Below are 15,898 nucleotides of genomic sequence, written 5' to 3' on the forward strand. Positions count from 1 at the left end.
AAACATGAACTGCATCATGTTAAACAGACACAGGTGAAACAACAAGAGCGTCATTCAAGAAATGACTACAATGCGTAGTATATAACCCTTTGATAAGCTCTGCTCTGCCTCAGTGACTGTTACTGAACCTGGATTTTTTTTTAGCCGATTGATTTTAAACAAGAGCGCTGTCACAAGGTTGAATGGCTATGTACTGTATGTACTAAATGTGGCTCAGGAGAAGCTACAGTTACAGGCAGTATCAGGCAGATGTTAATGTACTTCTGGACTCCGAAAGGAATCTTGGCTTCAATGAAACACGATCCAGTCCCGATCAGGGATGTCTCTGACCCGTAACCTCACATAACGTTTCTTGGAAAGGTGGAAGTATAGATTACAAACCCATGGTTCGGGAACCACTGCTGCAAGTTAACCAGTGCAGCATTTGTATCATCGTCAACTCTCCCAAGTATTACTGTGTTAAACAGTCTGTCTGTGTCCAAAGTGTACAGTATTTACTGGTGTGTCTGGAAGCTGGCACAGTTTATGTGACAACTGTAATTTATGTAGTCATAATCAGATTTATTCTGGATATTCTGCATTTGTTTTGTCATATGAGTAAGTGGTTTGCTGGTAGTTAAGTGTTTGAAATTCCATCAATGCAATTTCTTTATTTTTTTGTAGTTTGCAAACGTTTTGGCAGCACGTTCGGTAATGAACCTCCTTAAAATACAAGCCTTGACAGGATACCACATTCTGTATTTGTGTTTTGTTATTGTAAGTTTGTGTTTGACTTTGCTTTTCCACCGACAATCATGAGCTAGCATAGATTTACGATGTTGATAATGTTTAGAGGGTTTTTGTATTGTGCTTTTTCATGCCGGGTGTAACAAACCCCCTTTGTGTCTTCCTTTTGAAAATGTCTTGGATGTCATTCTGATTTGATACCATCACCTAGGGTGATACACATTGTATGTTGTGTTTTGTTAAAGTAAATGTTACAGTTTTTTTGTTGAAATAAAAACATTTCCAAAATGTGCTTTCGTCGCTGTTTAAAATGAGCCAGCCAATCAGGCAGGATTCCCTTTAATTTTCTCCAGTGACTTGGCTGTCATTCTTTCTGCCTGGCAACATCTTTTTCATGTGGACACGTTTAGTCCATTAAAGGCATCAGATTAAACTGCATTTGACTGTCTTTTCCATTATTACTCTATGCCATGCTGCTCACATAATACAGTGGCTTTTCAAACATTTCAAAGTATTTTTTTCCAAACTGAATGACAAGAAACTGAATAAAATTATTTCTAATGTAAATAAGACAGGTTTGTATTTTCACCACATCACCACTAGGGGGCACTGTTGGAATGAAGTGGAGCTCCAGGAAATGTTGGGATTTATAGACGAATACTGGTTTCATTAATAAAATAAACATTTCATAAATATTTTTTGTACCAAGAGTTTTATGTAATCTTCAATATGCATCATATTTAATAATTATTGAAGCCAAGGGACAAAGATAATTGGCACACACTGCACTTTAACCTTCTGCCATTGCCCCCATAAGCTTCTGTCGATCTATAGTTATAGTTCATTATTTTTTCAGTCATTTAAAGTAGACTATTCACTGAGACCCGAGTACTGCATTTCATTAAATTCATGTTTTTACACGGCCAGAATGGCAATTAACTTTCCTTGAATCCTTGAATTATTTTGTATGTAAGGACCATTTTCCTCTTAAGAAAGCAACCTAGAATAGTCTTCCCTGTACTTCAGCGGGTGTACTTTGCTATCATTTATCTGCCCCATACACTGTGATATAGCGCATGTATTTGAGTTGACTGCAGTTTTATGTCAGCATTTTGAGTTGTAAGCCTTAATCTGCACACACAAGCAAGAGTTTAAGAACTTTGTTTACAGAGTTTATTAATGAAAATGAAACGTGGAAATGCAGAGTTTGCTACACATTCACAAGATAATGATGAGAACATGTACAATACAGATGGATCTACATCCTCCACAAAATCGCATTATTTTACATACTATTGTATTATAGGCTATTATTCACTGTAAGAAAACACATCAAGTTAAAAGGTATTTTAGCATGCCTTAAACCTTTCATAATACAGGAGTTGTCTGTAGAAATGTGTTTGTGTGCTACTTTCAGCAGCCCGTTGCCATTCCAGTGACGAGGGACACAAAAGAACTCGTGGCAAACCGGGGGTCGAGTAGGAGCTGCTCCAGCATTTCCCTGCCTTTCTCTCTTGTTTGTACTGAACACATGGCTTTTTGCCACATACTCACCAGTGTACCACCTGAAAGAAGACAGAATCACAGCTATCATTAAAAGACACCAATTCAATTTTAGAAGAAAACAAAGAAACACAAATATAATTTGATGTGTGACTTCCCCACCAAGAAAACTGTTGATGCTTTGCATCCAGGAGAAGATGGACAGTGTGTGCCTCTCCTCGTCACTCAGATCAGCGAAGTTGTCGTTCTCCTAGACATACAAATTATGACAAAGGAATTGGAAGGGCCCACATGTATGACATAATACATTCAGAAATGAATGGATGAAAATGTAAGCCTGTACCTGTAGCACTCGACCTGGCAGAGGGCTTATGAACGGCACAGTTTTTGCGATATTGGAATGGAAATGCACTGCCGCTACATACTCTGCTGAGTTGAGCCAGCTGTTAAAAAACGACTGCTCTGTGGAGGAGTAGTAGCTCTTCCTGGATGAGTGGAGAAGACAGGAAGGTGTTAAAACACTATTTAACATTTGCTGACTTCATGCTGGGTTTGATTCTTGCAGCTTGCAAGTTTAACCAACAAATAACCTTTATATTTACAATACATAAGGGATGACTGCCATGTTGGACCACTGTGTTCTAACTAACTAAACACCTTTTGAGTTTTGATTATAACTAAAGGATAGCATAGGTTCTCCTATGTGAGGGTGAGGTGACAGATATTCAGGTGCATCACACAACTTCACCAACCAGAGGTTACTAAAATCTACACATCGCACCTTTAAGACGTACAAGGACAGAGGTTCAGGGTGCAGAGGGGGCATGAAAAGAGGAACCATTCAAAGTCACAAAATAACTTTGATGTAATCATAAACTTGCATGATGTTTTAAAGAAAGGAAGTCTGGAAATCATTCATGTATTACATGGTAGTGAAGCCTGCAGCTGTCATCAACTGACGACAAGGCGATTCTTTGCTAATTTGCTCTCTCGCTCGTAATTAGATGGGTGTATTCACAATATTGCTTAACTCAACATGGTATCTAAGGAGCTTGTAGAGAGATTTTATGGCAAAACTTAATATGATGAACTAACTGGCTGCTTGCTTAAAGCTGCCAACATGAAGATGCTCGGCGTGGTGTGAACTGAAGTGGAGACTGGAGCGGAGACCACACAAATGAAATCTGCTTAAGGTTTCATGAGTGTTACCTGGTGTCGCATACTGAAGAAGAATGAGTTGAAGCCAGTTGAGCAGCCCAGTTGAGACCAAGGAGAGCATCTTTCTTCTCAGCATCAGACAGAGGAGACTCACTTGCACTCTTGAGACCCTTTAAACACAAAATACACACACACAGGAGTTCTTCCATAAAGAGTCAGGATACAGAGGCACAAACAGAAGCAGCAGAAACTGAGACATTGTGATTGTCAGAGCCTCCCTGATGCCCGTTCTTTTGGCTTGTAACATATCTATAAATGTGTGTCACAGTGACATCATTGCCCACATGTGAACAGTAAATTCGCCTTTACCCCAGTTATCATGATTTTTTTGTTTGTCTTGATTCTGCTGTGTGGTTTGTCAGGATGAGACAAACCCCAGCCTCATACTCTCTGTGAGTACATAATATGATAATTACAGTTTGAACAGTGGTTACAGATGCTGTTGTTGTTGATGTTGACTTCACACTGCTATGTTGTTTTGTATGGATTAACCTTTATGAGTCAAACCCACTAAAGTGTTTTGCATATACTGCACCTGGAAAAAGGCATCCCACTTAGACATGACATCAGGAAAACGAGTGGCACAGTCAGCGTAGGTGGTGCAATAGTCCACAACACCTTCAGGCACCTGCATCTGCACCTGATAACGATCATAGTTACAGTATAATCAGTTATCTATAATCACCAAAACTGTAACTGTTCATATTCATGTGACAGTCTATAACCAACCAAAAGCAGCTTTTATTGTAGTTATTCCTTTTTTTTGAGACAGTTTTTCACGTGTCTCAATGTACCTGAAGATCAGGCCCCAGGAAGCCTTGCTGCACAGCAGAAAGGAAGGGCAGTACTGAGGACAAATAGTTCACACCTGAAATAGGAGATATTAATGTAAGAGTTGATTTAAGACGGCACACACACACTATATCTCTCTCACACAAAATAACTCAATCTGTGTGTGTCATACTTACATCCCCACCAGCTCTGAGTAGAAATGCACATGTTATCTCCCGTTTCCAGGCCGCAGGTTGTAGCACCTGTTGGATCTGCGAGACGCCCTGCAGGAGTAAGACATTTGACATGGATTTCAGGTTCACTCACGACAAGTAAGAAGCATTTTCAGGCACGGACATTTGTTTGTCTCAAGTTAAATTTCTCTCTTAGCTTAATGGGAGGTTTTTATAGGTATAATTATTGTTATCCTACCTGAAGTTACCATCCATGCAAGCTGCAGTGGGAGCCCCCAAAGAGGACTGTCTGTAGCGTCTGTCCCCATGGATCCCATGAATGGATTTGTAGCAGCTATCATCAGCCGGTAAAGACTCATACGGTGAAGGTAGTGCCAAGGATCGGGGTTCAGAATGTCATTCTGTTTCGGCAGGTCACTCATCTGTTCGGTCGTATGAGCCCACAGGATGGGCAGGCCATTTTCTAGAACTACAGCAGAGCTGCTGAGGGACACGGCACATGCCAGGAGGACGCTGAGGACGGCCAGATGCATCATCGATGAGCTGCTACTGCACAGAGCAGAGGGATGTCAGGGAGTCAAGAGCTTGTACTCTAAACTGAGGGTTGTTACATACATTCGGGGTTTATATCCTCTCCAGAGTTCAGATCCTCTGACCCCTGCAAGCAAACAAACACAGAGCCATCGACTCACATCAGGCCACATGACATATAGTTCACTGGACCCTCACAGACAGATAAGATAGGTAGAATGGATGTGCATGGTGCTCAATACTTTGGCATAATACTTAGAAATCGAAGTCCAAGCACACAAGCACGAAGAGAATCAGGGTAACGTGAAGATGAAGGAAGACAACTTATGAAAAGCACATTTTTGTCATGATCCAGTCATTCAAATGTTTTATTACATATAACACCATCAACCCAAACACAATCATTTTTAGTATAAATTTAAATGTATACAAATAATAAACTTAGACTTATAACACAGTAAAAAAAAAAAATCCAACATCTGATTGAAACAAAACGGGAGGTAATAACTATTTAGAGATTTTATTCACTGGTCCAAGATAAAATCTCTAAGTGAGCCATTGAGGGTGCAACAGTATGTTTATCAGATCTTTGGTTTATTGGTTGTAAAATGGAGGAGATGCAGGTTTAACCTCCTTCAGCTTGAGACAGGAGTAAAGTAAAAATAGAATTTATATGAGAGTACAGAAAATAACATCCATAAGCTTTAGAAATGGTGTAAAAAAAAAAAGGATGAACGGGAAGGGACAGGTTCAATGATAAGAAACCAGAAACCTTTCTGAATTATCCATAACAGATTTTGTAATTAATATGTTCATCTGATATTTTCCGTCTTATATACTGCATGTGTTATGAACTTATTTGAAATCTACAGAAATCACGCTCGCATCAACTTCATGAGTGGACAGAGTTGAAGCCATATCTCTGGTGAGTAACAATCATGTAACTTTTGTTAACTGTCTCAAAGACAAGTGCTGCATTTTGGGCAAAGCTTTTTCTTATTTTTTTCCTTTAACTCACAGCAGAAGCCGGGTTGAAGGGTTAAAAGTGAGTCTCATTTCATAATGTTACATATGACTTTTGTCATGTACTGTATTTACAGAACATAAGGTTAACTGATGTGACCCCTGCATGTGAGTTGACCTTTTTATCGGGGACACTGTATTGGTTTTGAACATTGTTTGACAGACTGTGCTACATCAGTTGTTGTCTAAAGGCAGATGCCTCAGGATCTGTCTCAGAAGTTTGTCCTGCGAACAAACACAGGAGCTTAAACCACGTGAACATACATGACCACAGATATGGATCTCTGTACAACACACCAAGGTTATAATAGTTCTGGATTTTTCGTTTAATTTAAAATGACTTAGTCTTAATTAGTTTTTAGAGAGAGTTTGTTGGGTTCTATTTAGTTTTCGTTATTGTTTTAGTTTTTGTTAACTATAATAACACATATGTGGATTACTCTTGTATGGGACGTGTGAGTGCGTTACAATCGTTATTTAGTTTTTGCAGGTTTTATTATAAATGGCTGGAGCCAAGATTTTAGAAAAACTAGGTCCAAGTTCACGTCTGGCAAAACATGTCAAGTAAACAAAGAGAGGGAAGGGTGCCCAACGTCCTGATAAGAAAATAAGCAGTGGGGTTGTTAATAATCCCAAAATTAAAAAATGAAATCCCAATCTTTTTTTAGTATTAGCATTTACATTTCAATTTATTTTAAGACTTGCCTTTCAATTCATGTTTGTCTTTTTGTTTTAAATGATATCTTTATGCGATGATCAGTTTCCACACAATGAGGATTGGACTTTTAGTTTGAAATGAACTTTTTATGCTTTTTCAGCTTTCATACACTGATTATGAACTTCATTCTTATGTTTTGAGTCACGTGTTCTCAGCGCTGCACCTGTCATGTGACAGGGGGCGTGGCAGAGAAATCAGGAAACTCCTGCACTGCAACAAGTCAGCAGAAAGGTAAAAGCAGCAAATTCTTACTTTATTATCTCATCTTTCACTGTGTGAGAGGCTTGTGGATACTTTCGAATGTGAATCCTTGAACTTGTGATGCCGTGTTATGTTTATTAGAATATAAAGAAATTAAGGAAATATGTTTGTAAAACGAAGAGGTAAAACGATCTTTAAAATGTTCTGCGACTTTAAATTTTTATTTTAATGACAGCCGTGAAATAGAAAAAGCAGCGTTGACAATGGTGGAAATAATGTCATAAACACTACGGCGGAAATAAATAAATAAGTAATAATATCTGCTCTTCTTCTTCTTCTGCCGTTGTAAACTGCTGTGATTTCCGCATTTTTCTCCTCGGTCTACTCCAGTAAACTGACTAATGTTTGCAGACATGGAGGTGCAGCACGGCTGGCTGAAGCTGAAAGCGTGTGTTAAATGTTTACATTAATTAAGTGTATAATGAACATCTTCAGAGTCAATAGCAGGGTTGACAGTTTCTTTGTGGCGTTAGTTTGCTTGAGTGAGCAGCACCGGAAGTCTGCTTGACTGACTGTACTGTAGTAAACATGGAGCAGCCCTGTCACAGGTTTATCAATGCTGTGTATGCAAGAATGAACACAATTCAATTCAATTCAATTCAAATTCAATTCAAAGTGTTTATTGTCATATGCACAGTAAAGAAACACGTTTCCCTGTACAATGAAATTCTTACTTTGCTGTCCACTCAAAAACACATCATCACTAACTGATTAATCCATCCTCTCTGTTGTATTAGTCAGTTCCACTATATGGACACATTAATAGCTTCTCAAACCTACCACGATACCAATAATATCACGATACAACGATTCTGTCATAGTCAATATATTGCAAGACAATCATGTAGAGATGCATCATGATATCTGTCGAACTGAAGAAAACAAAACGTCCGTGACAAGTTAAAAGTGCAGGATTTCTCTATTTATTCACAACAAAGTACATAAAGTCTCGTAATCGTAATGAACGTTCTTCGTCCAGGTAACTTACAAATTAAAAAAAAAAAATAATAAAATATCAATTTCACCAAATTGATATTTTGACCCAGAGCACATTCTCATTCATAGCTATTAACATCTTACATAAGCCTGATATTGGAACTTGATAAATCTTATATTTAAATTCCAGCTAAGTCTATAATCTGGATCAGATCCAGATGAACCAAACCAAACCATACTGATTTTGCCCTTTGTTAGAGACAAGGATTTCTTAAAACTTTATTTTTTTGTAATAGATTCTTCAAAAAAAACAACCCAGATTGAATTAAACTGAATCAAAAACTAGACAGGAATTTGGTAACAGAAGGACAAACCTACAGATAAGCCCACGCTGATGAAAAGTAACCTGCTTGGCGGAGGTAATTAATGTTGACAACATTTAGGGAGATATAATTTATTGTGTCACTATAGTGCAGACCATCCCATAAAAATTTTTTAAGATATAATCCATACATCATTCAAAGTGGATTAATTTGTGCATCCTTCACAAACAACAGTCATACTGAACTCTGTTAGCAGCACATATTTCAGCGTGTAACAGCTTTATTGCATCCGTCTAATCCGTCAGTGTGATGTCGTACCCGTATAATGCAAATTGTCAATACACAGTAGTATTTAGCCGAGCAATATTTTCACATGTCACTTAATAAGAGCATGAAATAAGGGCAGTCACAGATGATGAATCATTTATGATGAGTTATGAACGAGTGAAGTGACTGTGTTGTTGTGTGTCCTCGCAGCTCTTCAGCATGGCGTACTATGCTGGGATTCCAGAGGAGCCCGATGCCTTAGTTCAAACCATCAGCTCCAACATCCAGAAGCTCACACTGCTGAGTAAGACTGTACACACACTTACACACTCACACATACACACACACACATTACTAAAAGGTTTTGTTTTTTCACTAGACGCCGAGCTGCAGAGGGCAGTATCTCTGCTGGGAACAGAGCAGGACAGCAACCAGCTTACACACACACTGTGAGTTTGTGGATGTTCTTTGTTAAGCTGATACAGCTTAATAAAATGAATGACGGTATTAAAAACAATAAACATAGTCTTACAGTTTGGAAAGTTAAGCCAGAAGGTGGGAAGGAAGTTGCTCTTAGCCATTAGGGGGCGACTCCACTGGTTGAAGTCTAAGGGAAAATAACAACGATAATAATAATAATAATAATTCCTTCAGTTTCAATAGGGTTCTATGCACCTTGTGCTTGAACCAGAATTACCTTCAGTAAACATTAACTAGAGGAGTTAATGGTCTTAATCACTAGTTTCAGGGCTTCACCAGTGTAATTGACAGCTAATATAATCCAATAGGAACCTGGTTGCAGGTGAGGTTGGTGAATTTCCATTGTAAAATCTGTCATGGTGTCAAAGTGTGAATCTCGTCTTGCACCTGGAAGATTACGCCCATTTTTATATACAGTCTATGATAAAAGCATAATTTCCAACATTATAAAGGTCCAGTGATACTCAGCTCTTCCTCTGTCCAAAAAATAAAAATGTTCTCTGATATTATTTTTCTTTTGTCACCAGGCAACAGAAACAGCAGCAGGGCAACCAACTAGCCAAAGAGACTGACCGACTGATCAAGACATTCTCTGCACTTCCTGTTGGCCCTGATCAGGTACTGAACACTTCAATTACCTTTCCCCCAAACAGCTGTTTAAAGTCATGTTTAAATGAATCAGATTTTTTGTAACTTATACTCTGTGGTTACTCTGTTAATATTTTTCTGCACGTCTCCTAGCGGCAGAGAAAAATACAGAAAGAGCGCCTGCTAAATGACTTCTCGGCCGCTCTAAATAACTTCCAAAAGACCCAGCGGCAGGCAGCTGACAAAGAGAGGGAGGTTGTGGCCAGAGTCCGAGCCAGCTCCAGGGTGTCGGTGAGTAATCTGCTGCGCCTGCAATGTCACAAGAGTACGCGCGTAGACCAGAAAACACAGAAAGTAGCATGAGTGTCTTTTATCAGATGTTAAAAATGACACATAAAGAAGTGTTTAGACACTGTCATATCATGAAAAGGATTATAAATAAGCCATATTATCACACATTCTATCTTCTGAATAGGTTCTGTTACAATGCGTCTTGTTAGACACCTACAATTATAAGATATATTATTATATACATAAAATAGAGCGAGCAAACCATCCATCTCAAACTCTATCACTCAACGCAACAAGGAAACTGGTAAACTTCACTCTTAAATAGTGGTTTGTTTTTACAGTGTTCTGTGTCTTAAGGCGTTTATTATACCTGGTTTTACCTACATTTTAGAGCGTGTGCAATGTTATTTTTACTGTCTGTTTGTCTCCTGTAGCTGTCCTGTAGCTGCTGTAGCTGCTTTTGCCCATGAAACATTTCCCTCTCATCAAGACTCACTGACCCACTTTTTTAAGTGCTGCATATCCTCCAGCAGCAGATTCCACTGCAGCCAAACACTGCCACAGAAAGAACTTATCTTGGTTGAGTGTAGATATCAGAGTCTGCATAAAGGCCCGCATATACGTTGTAGAAACTGCTGTACATCAATGATGTCTAATTCCATTTTAAACTTGTATATTTCTAAATGTATTCTTTATTCCCAGTTACTCCCGGCACTGCAGAAACATTTAGTGTAGTTGCCAAGATTTTTCATTCATTGTAAAATGACTACATTTTACATACTGTCTTGTGTTCAATAATCTGTCAGTGCCATCTACTCTGAATTTACATGTCCAATTATAGATATATATATAAAAACAACTTATTTAAGCTGCTGTCGAGCTTATTTTTGTTGCTTATGTCCCCAATTACTGTATTTCTGCCAAAACATTTGTCACCGTAGTCTGTAACGACCACTTATTAATATTTATCTTCACTGAAAGTTTAGAAGTAAACTTTCACAAGGAGCTCTCACATCACCGTGCCTCAGAGAGTGCCGTTAGATTGCGACTGTTTTTAGAAACCGAGTTCCCTCCGGGCAGCCTGCTTGCTTGGCAACTCTGTTCCCTCTCAGTTATCTTTACCCACTGTGTTCACACTGATAAGCAGGAACACTTCCTCACCTTTTGAAAGGATAGGCGAAGAACATTTTTTTGGCAGGGAGGATAAAAAAAAAAAAGAACCTGAACATATACTGTATATTTGACAACAAACTGTTCTGGAGATTTAATTCTATTTAATGAGGCGTTAAGGTCATGGGTGTTCTAACATCACTATAACATCCTGTACCTTCTGTTCCCTTCAACAGGGAGGCCAGCCTGACGACAGCTTTGGAAATGTGTCTCCATTTGTAAAGTCAGTCCACCTTTTTCTCTTCCTTCTGCACTCATTAGCATATTCTGTTTATTATTCTTATTACATGTGTATGTTTTTGCTCCTGCAGTGAGTCCCAGATGCAGGCTCAGGCCGAGGCCATCACCGAAGAAGACCTGAGACTGATCCAAGAGAGGGAGTCGGCCATCTTGCAGTTGGAGGTACAAATAAGAATCAAATGTCTGCAACGGCGCATTTACACCACATAACTCATATGAACAACTTTTTTCTTCATGTGTTTTGCTTTAGTCTGACATCACGGATATCAATGACATCTTCAAGGACCTGGGGATGATGGTGCATGAGCAGGGAGACATGATAGGTGAGCATCTGTCATTGGCACATATTTGACATGCCTCCATGTAACCATGTATAAACCTTGCAACTGGGTTTTTATTGATATTTACAGTATATGTAGCTATTAAATATTGAAATACATAGTATTTTCCTTCTTAAAATAACAAAACAAATGGGAAGCCTGCCATATATTTGCATTCACCATATTTGAAATGTAAAACATGTGTGTTTTCCTGTAGTTTTCTTCTTCCTGAGATGTGTAAAAACAAAAGCCTCTACCTCATGTAAAACCGTGTGTGTTTACTGCAGACAGTATAGAAGCCAACGTGGAGAGTGCAGATACGAACGTCCAGGGCGCCACCCAGCAGCTAGCACGAGCTGCTGATTATCAGGTAACAACACCACGGAAGACAGTGAAGACAGATAGAGGAAGAACGGGTCAAATGAAGAGAGAGGACTGTAAAATAATTTAAGTGTATAAATGTTATTGTAGGTGGTTTGTAACTCATTGCTTATACATAGTACTTGTTCTTTAAACATGCAGTATGTCATGTATGCTGCGAGGGGTCTCTCTCTCTCTTGCAATCAAAACATTTACAACAAAAGTTCTAGTTTGATGACATCAGGGAGCAGCTTCAGATCATGAGCTCTGTCTCTCCGTCTTTTTATTGTTGTTGCACACAAAAGTTGCTTTGTATTCCAGCTTTTTATGAGTTGCATATGCTACACAAGGATCAGCTACTGTCAAACGTGTGACATTAACTTCGCCAAAACCTTATTGTCTTGTTTCAAATGAGTCGCGTATTAAAACTCTCAATCAATGAACTGTATGATCTGTCGAGCCCCAAGCAGGACAGCAATAATGCAAAAAAAATGGCATGAGATAATCATAGCAGTGACAGATTTTTACTGTAGACGCTTCACTGCACCTCTATCTGTCACATGTGTCACAAACACAACATTCAGTGTATCTGTTTCAAAGTAAAAGCACTCCAGCATTTTTGCTTTTATTGTGAGATATTTGCAGATGTGCAGCTTCATACTAAAGAGTTCTACCATTTTATTGAACACAGAGGAGCATTTAGAGCCTTCATGTTTATTATTTATTGCGATTTTCTGCAAATATAGGGATTCTAAGATGGTTGTTTGTCTCTATGTGTGACCCTGTGATGAATTGGCGACCTGTCCAGGGTGCACCCCGACTTTTGCCCTATGACCGCTGAGATTGGCACAGCAACCCCTGCAACCCTCATGTGGAGGATAAAGCAGTAGAATATGAGTGAGAGAGAGAGAGTATTTGTGTGTGTATATAGTAATGTAAACATACATAATATATATCTAAGGCACTTCTGGGCATATGAACGTCTTTATGTAACCAAGTTGTTAGTTTCTTTGCTCAAATGAAACAGACAAAGAGAAAGAGGCTAAAAGAGTCTGAGTCACATCAACATGTCAATTAGCCCGAATAAAGAATTCCTGAACGCAATAAAAATCTGATTATAACTGTACATTATATTTTTGTTGTAAGTTGTGCTTTTCTGCCCTTCACGATCACCCCCCTCCCCTCCCCCACTTCAGAGGCGCTCTCGGAAGAAGATATGCATCCTGATGATCGTGCTGGCTGTAGTTGTTGTTGTCGTTGCAATCATCATCTGGCAAGTGGTCAAAAAATGAGTATTGTTCCTGTCCTCCGTCATCAGCCTGGACATGAGATGAAGTGCCTTCATTCCTCTCCTGTGCCTCCTCCTCCTCCTCAAACTGCCTGTCTGTCCTTGGAGGACACACTCCCCCACAAAACTAGCGCTGGTAGCTTTCTCGTTATCTTCAGCTTTAACTGAACTGTGTGTGTGATTTAACCTTGATTTACTTTGACACGAAAAAGTTGATTTTTGTCCCGTGAAAGACAGAGTAACTGTTTCTATGCTGCCTTGACAATGTTGAGAGTATCTCTGTTGTGCTGATAGTTAAAGTGTCCAGTGTTGACAAAGCTGCTGAACTGTCTTCAAAATGCCACATTTCTACAGCTGCTTTCTTTTATCAGGTTACATTTTTAAATTGATATCTGCTGTGAATCATGTACACTAAGTTAATTCACTCAGCAAAAACAAATGTAACCATAGTCTAAACTACTACAACTACATTTTCATGACAATGCAGCTTTTTTAAACTCATATCTATTGTACATAAAGTTATAATTAAAATTAATAGTTCATTTCTGATCAAATGAATGTCATTGTTTTCTAATGCTCAATGAAGTACTGCACAGATTCATTCTAATTTCATTGTCATTTCGCTAACAACCAATCATGAGCCCCATAGATATTCATTAGTCGGATAATGAAAATGAGAGTGTGAGTCAGCGGTTTGTTTCCTTCAGACAGACTGTTTATTATCGGTGTAGCTCAGAGGAATAAGTGAGTGTACATCATGTCTAATCGTTTTTATTAAATCAAGTTATTGATCACACCACAGATTACTATGCTTTTCTGTATTTAAACCCCTGAAACACCACACTGCCGTGGTTGCATCAGTCAGTCATGGTCCCAATGAGAGGGTCTATTAAGACACTTGACATGTACTCACACATTAGTTTAAATATTGTATGCAGAGACAACAACAACAACAACAACAGGAACAATTTGCTAGCCGTTAAAACACAAAGTAGAGGAAGTTACTACAAACTAACATATCACAACAGTTTGACCAAGATGTAAAATTATGATCTATGATTATATGTATATATATATATATATATATGTATATATATATATATATATATATGTATATGTATATGTATGTTTTTAATGTTGAGATTAAGCTTTAATAAATTACCTGAATGTACTGGTGGAAATGAGGTTGATTTTTGTTGAATTATATTATTCTTTCATACAAATGTTGAGTAGTATAACCACTGATACTGCAAAAGCAGAAGATGACACTGTCCCAGTGTTTTATCACTATCTCTGTGCTGCTGTGAAAGCATCAGTGTTCATACAGAGGAGACGTGTGAAATTTAATCTGACTACACGGCCAGGTCCATTTTTTCAAATAATTAATATACTTATACATGATCTACTCTACTTGTCAACTAGAGCTCACTGCAGGTTAGTTCTTTCTACATTCCATAACTGCTGTTGACTGGCAGTCGTTCCCAATGACTCAGCTTCTTTTGCGACAAAGGCCTGGTGTTCCTGGTGTTAGTAGAGGGCCAACAACATGTCCCTGTGGAACACCACAGAAGACGTTCTTGTAAATTGTTTTAATAAACATTAACTGAGTGAAAAACTCACATCATTGTCATGTCCTTGTTTACCCCTCTGAAGGACTGAATGACATACATTTCAGAGGCAGGCATGAGAGGATGAGATCAGGTGGCAGGTGAGGTAAATGTCGGAACAGGCAGTGTTGGAGTTGGACTGGGATGTGGAAGTAACAGAGAGCTGTGACGCAGAAGGCAAAGCTTTCCTTGGCGGAGTGAGAGACGGAGGATTCGGACGCAGAGAATGGGTTGAACTGGGCGTCAGTAGGACAGGGAATATTCTTGGGCTGGATACACATGCAGAAAGTAGCAGGTTGCTGCAAAGAGCTGAGTGGGATTTTCCTACACCAAACAGAAATGTCACGGCTGAGGAGGCTCAGGAAAGTTTGAACGGATGCAAAGTTAGCTGTTTGAAGTGGACAGACACGTGAAGGAATGAATAGGTCGTTGCTCAGCTGATGTCATGTTGCCCAAACATTTATTTTACTGCCTCATTTAAGACAAACACAGGTCCACATATGACTCCAGCAGACAAAAATGAAGGTTGAACTTAATGGAGGAGGTCACCTGTTGATGAATCTCCTTCATTATGAAAGCACAAGTCTGACGCACAGAGGCTCTTTTCACCTGTTGATGCGGAACAAATCACAAATTATGACCAAATGAATTTGGACTCTTGGTAGAGACTGCACATAAACATTTCATTCTGCTAGGATGTGGACAAATTACAGCAATAAACACTAAACTCAGTGAAGTTATGTCTCTATGCGTCAGCAGAACATGGGCTGTGGGGAAATACATGGGTGTTCCTCAATGTGGAGTTCTAACAGCAAATGTGGCACTTTGCATTTTTGTTCCTGTTCCCCAGAGACAGAACACAAGAGACATTTTCATAAATCTAAAAAATTGACTGGATACAGTTGACTGCAAATATGGCTTAGTAACAATTTTCGACAGTTACACAAGATAAAATCGTTTTGTAAAAGAGATACGCTGAATATTTTGGGCTTGAACTTAACCCTAAGCTCCAAAGACACAGGCTGAGACACTTCTTATTCCAACTCACTGGCATCTTTAATTAAATGCTTATTCCTCTCAAAC

General features: G+C 38.9%; 2 protein-coding genes across 2 annotated transcripts; one reads left to right on the top strand and one right to left on the bottom strand.

The window, feature by feature from the left end:
* Nucleotides 1–1,885: 1,885 nt before the first annotated feature.
* On the bottom strand, nucleotides 1,886–4,997 carry LOC122784124 (protein LEG1 homolog). Its single transcript, XM_044049225.1, has 8 exons — nucleotides 4,651–4,997; nucleotides 4,416–4,502; nucleotides 4,242–4,315; nucleotides 3,983–4,087; nucleotides 3,439–3,557; nucleotides 2,573–2,714; nucleotides 2,392–2,479; nucleotides 1,886–2,291 (listed from the first exon to the last, which is right to left on the bottom strand). The coding sequence occupies exons 1-8, from the start codon at nucleotides 4,946–4,948 to the stop codon at nucleotides 2,140–2,142; spliced, it is 1,065 nt and encodes a 354-aa protein (XP_043905160.1). The 5' UTR covers nucleotides 4,949–4,997; the 3' UTR covers nucleotides 1,886–2,139.
* A 1,855-nt stretch (nucleotides 4,998–6,852) lies between these two features.
* Nucleotides 6,853–14,004, top strand: stx7l (syntaxin 7-like). Its single transcript, XM_044049939.1, has 10 exons — nucleotides 6,853–6,915; nucleotides 8,682–8,775; nucleotides 8,851–8,920; nucleotides 9,479–9,569; nucleotides 9,693–9,830; nucleotides 11,177–11,223; nucleotides 11,312–11,402; nucleotides 11,491–11,563; nucleotides 11,848–11,930; nucleotides 13,117–14,004. The coding sequence occupies exons 2-10, from the start codon at nucleotides 8,691–8,693 to the stop codon at nucleotides 13,210–13,212; spliced, it is 774 nt and encodes a 257-aa protein (XP_043905874.1). The 5' UTR covers nucleotides 6,853–6,915; nucleotides 8,682–8,690; the 3' UTR covers nucleotides 13,213–14,004.
* The last annotated feature ends 1,894 nt before the right edge of the window (nucleotides 14,005–15,898 follow it).

This window comes from Solea senegalensis, linkage group LG17, assembly GCF_019176455.1.
Source record: "Solea senegalensis isolate Sse05_10M linkage group LG17, IFAPA_SoseM_1, whole genome shotgun sequence".
Lineage (NCBI taxonomy): Eukaryota > Metazoa > Chordata > Actinopteri > Pleuronectiformes > Soleidae > Solea > Solea senegalensis.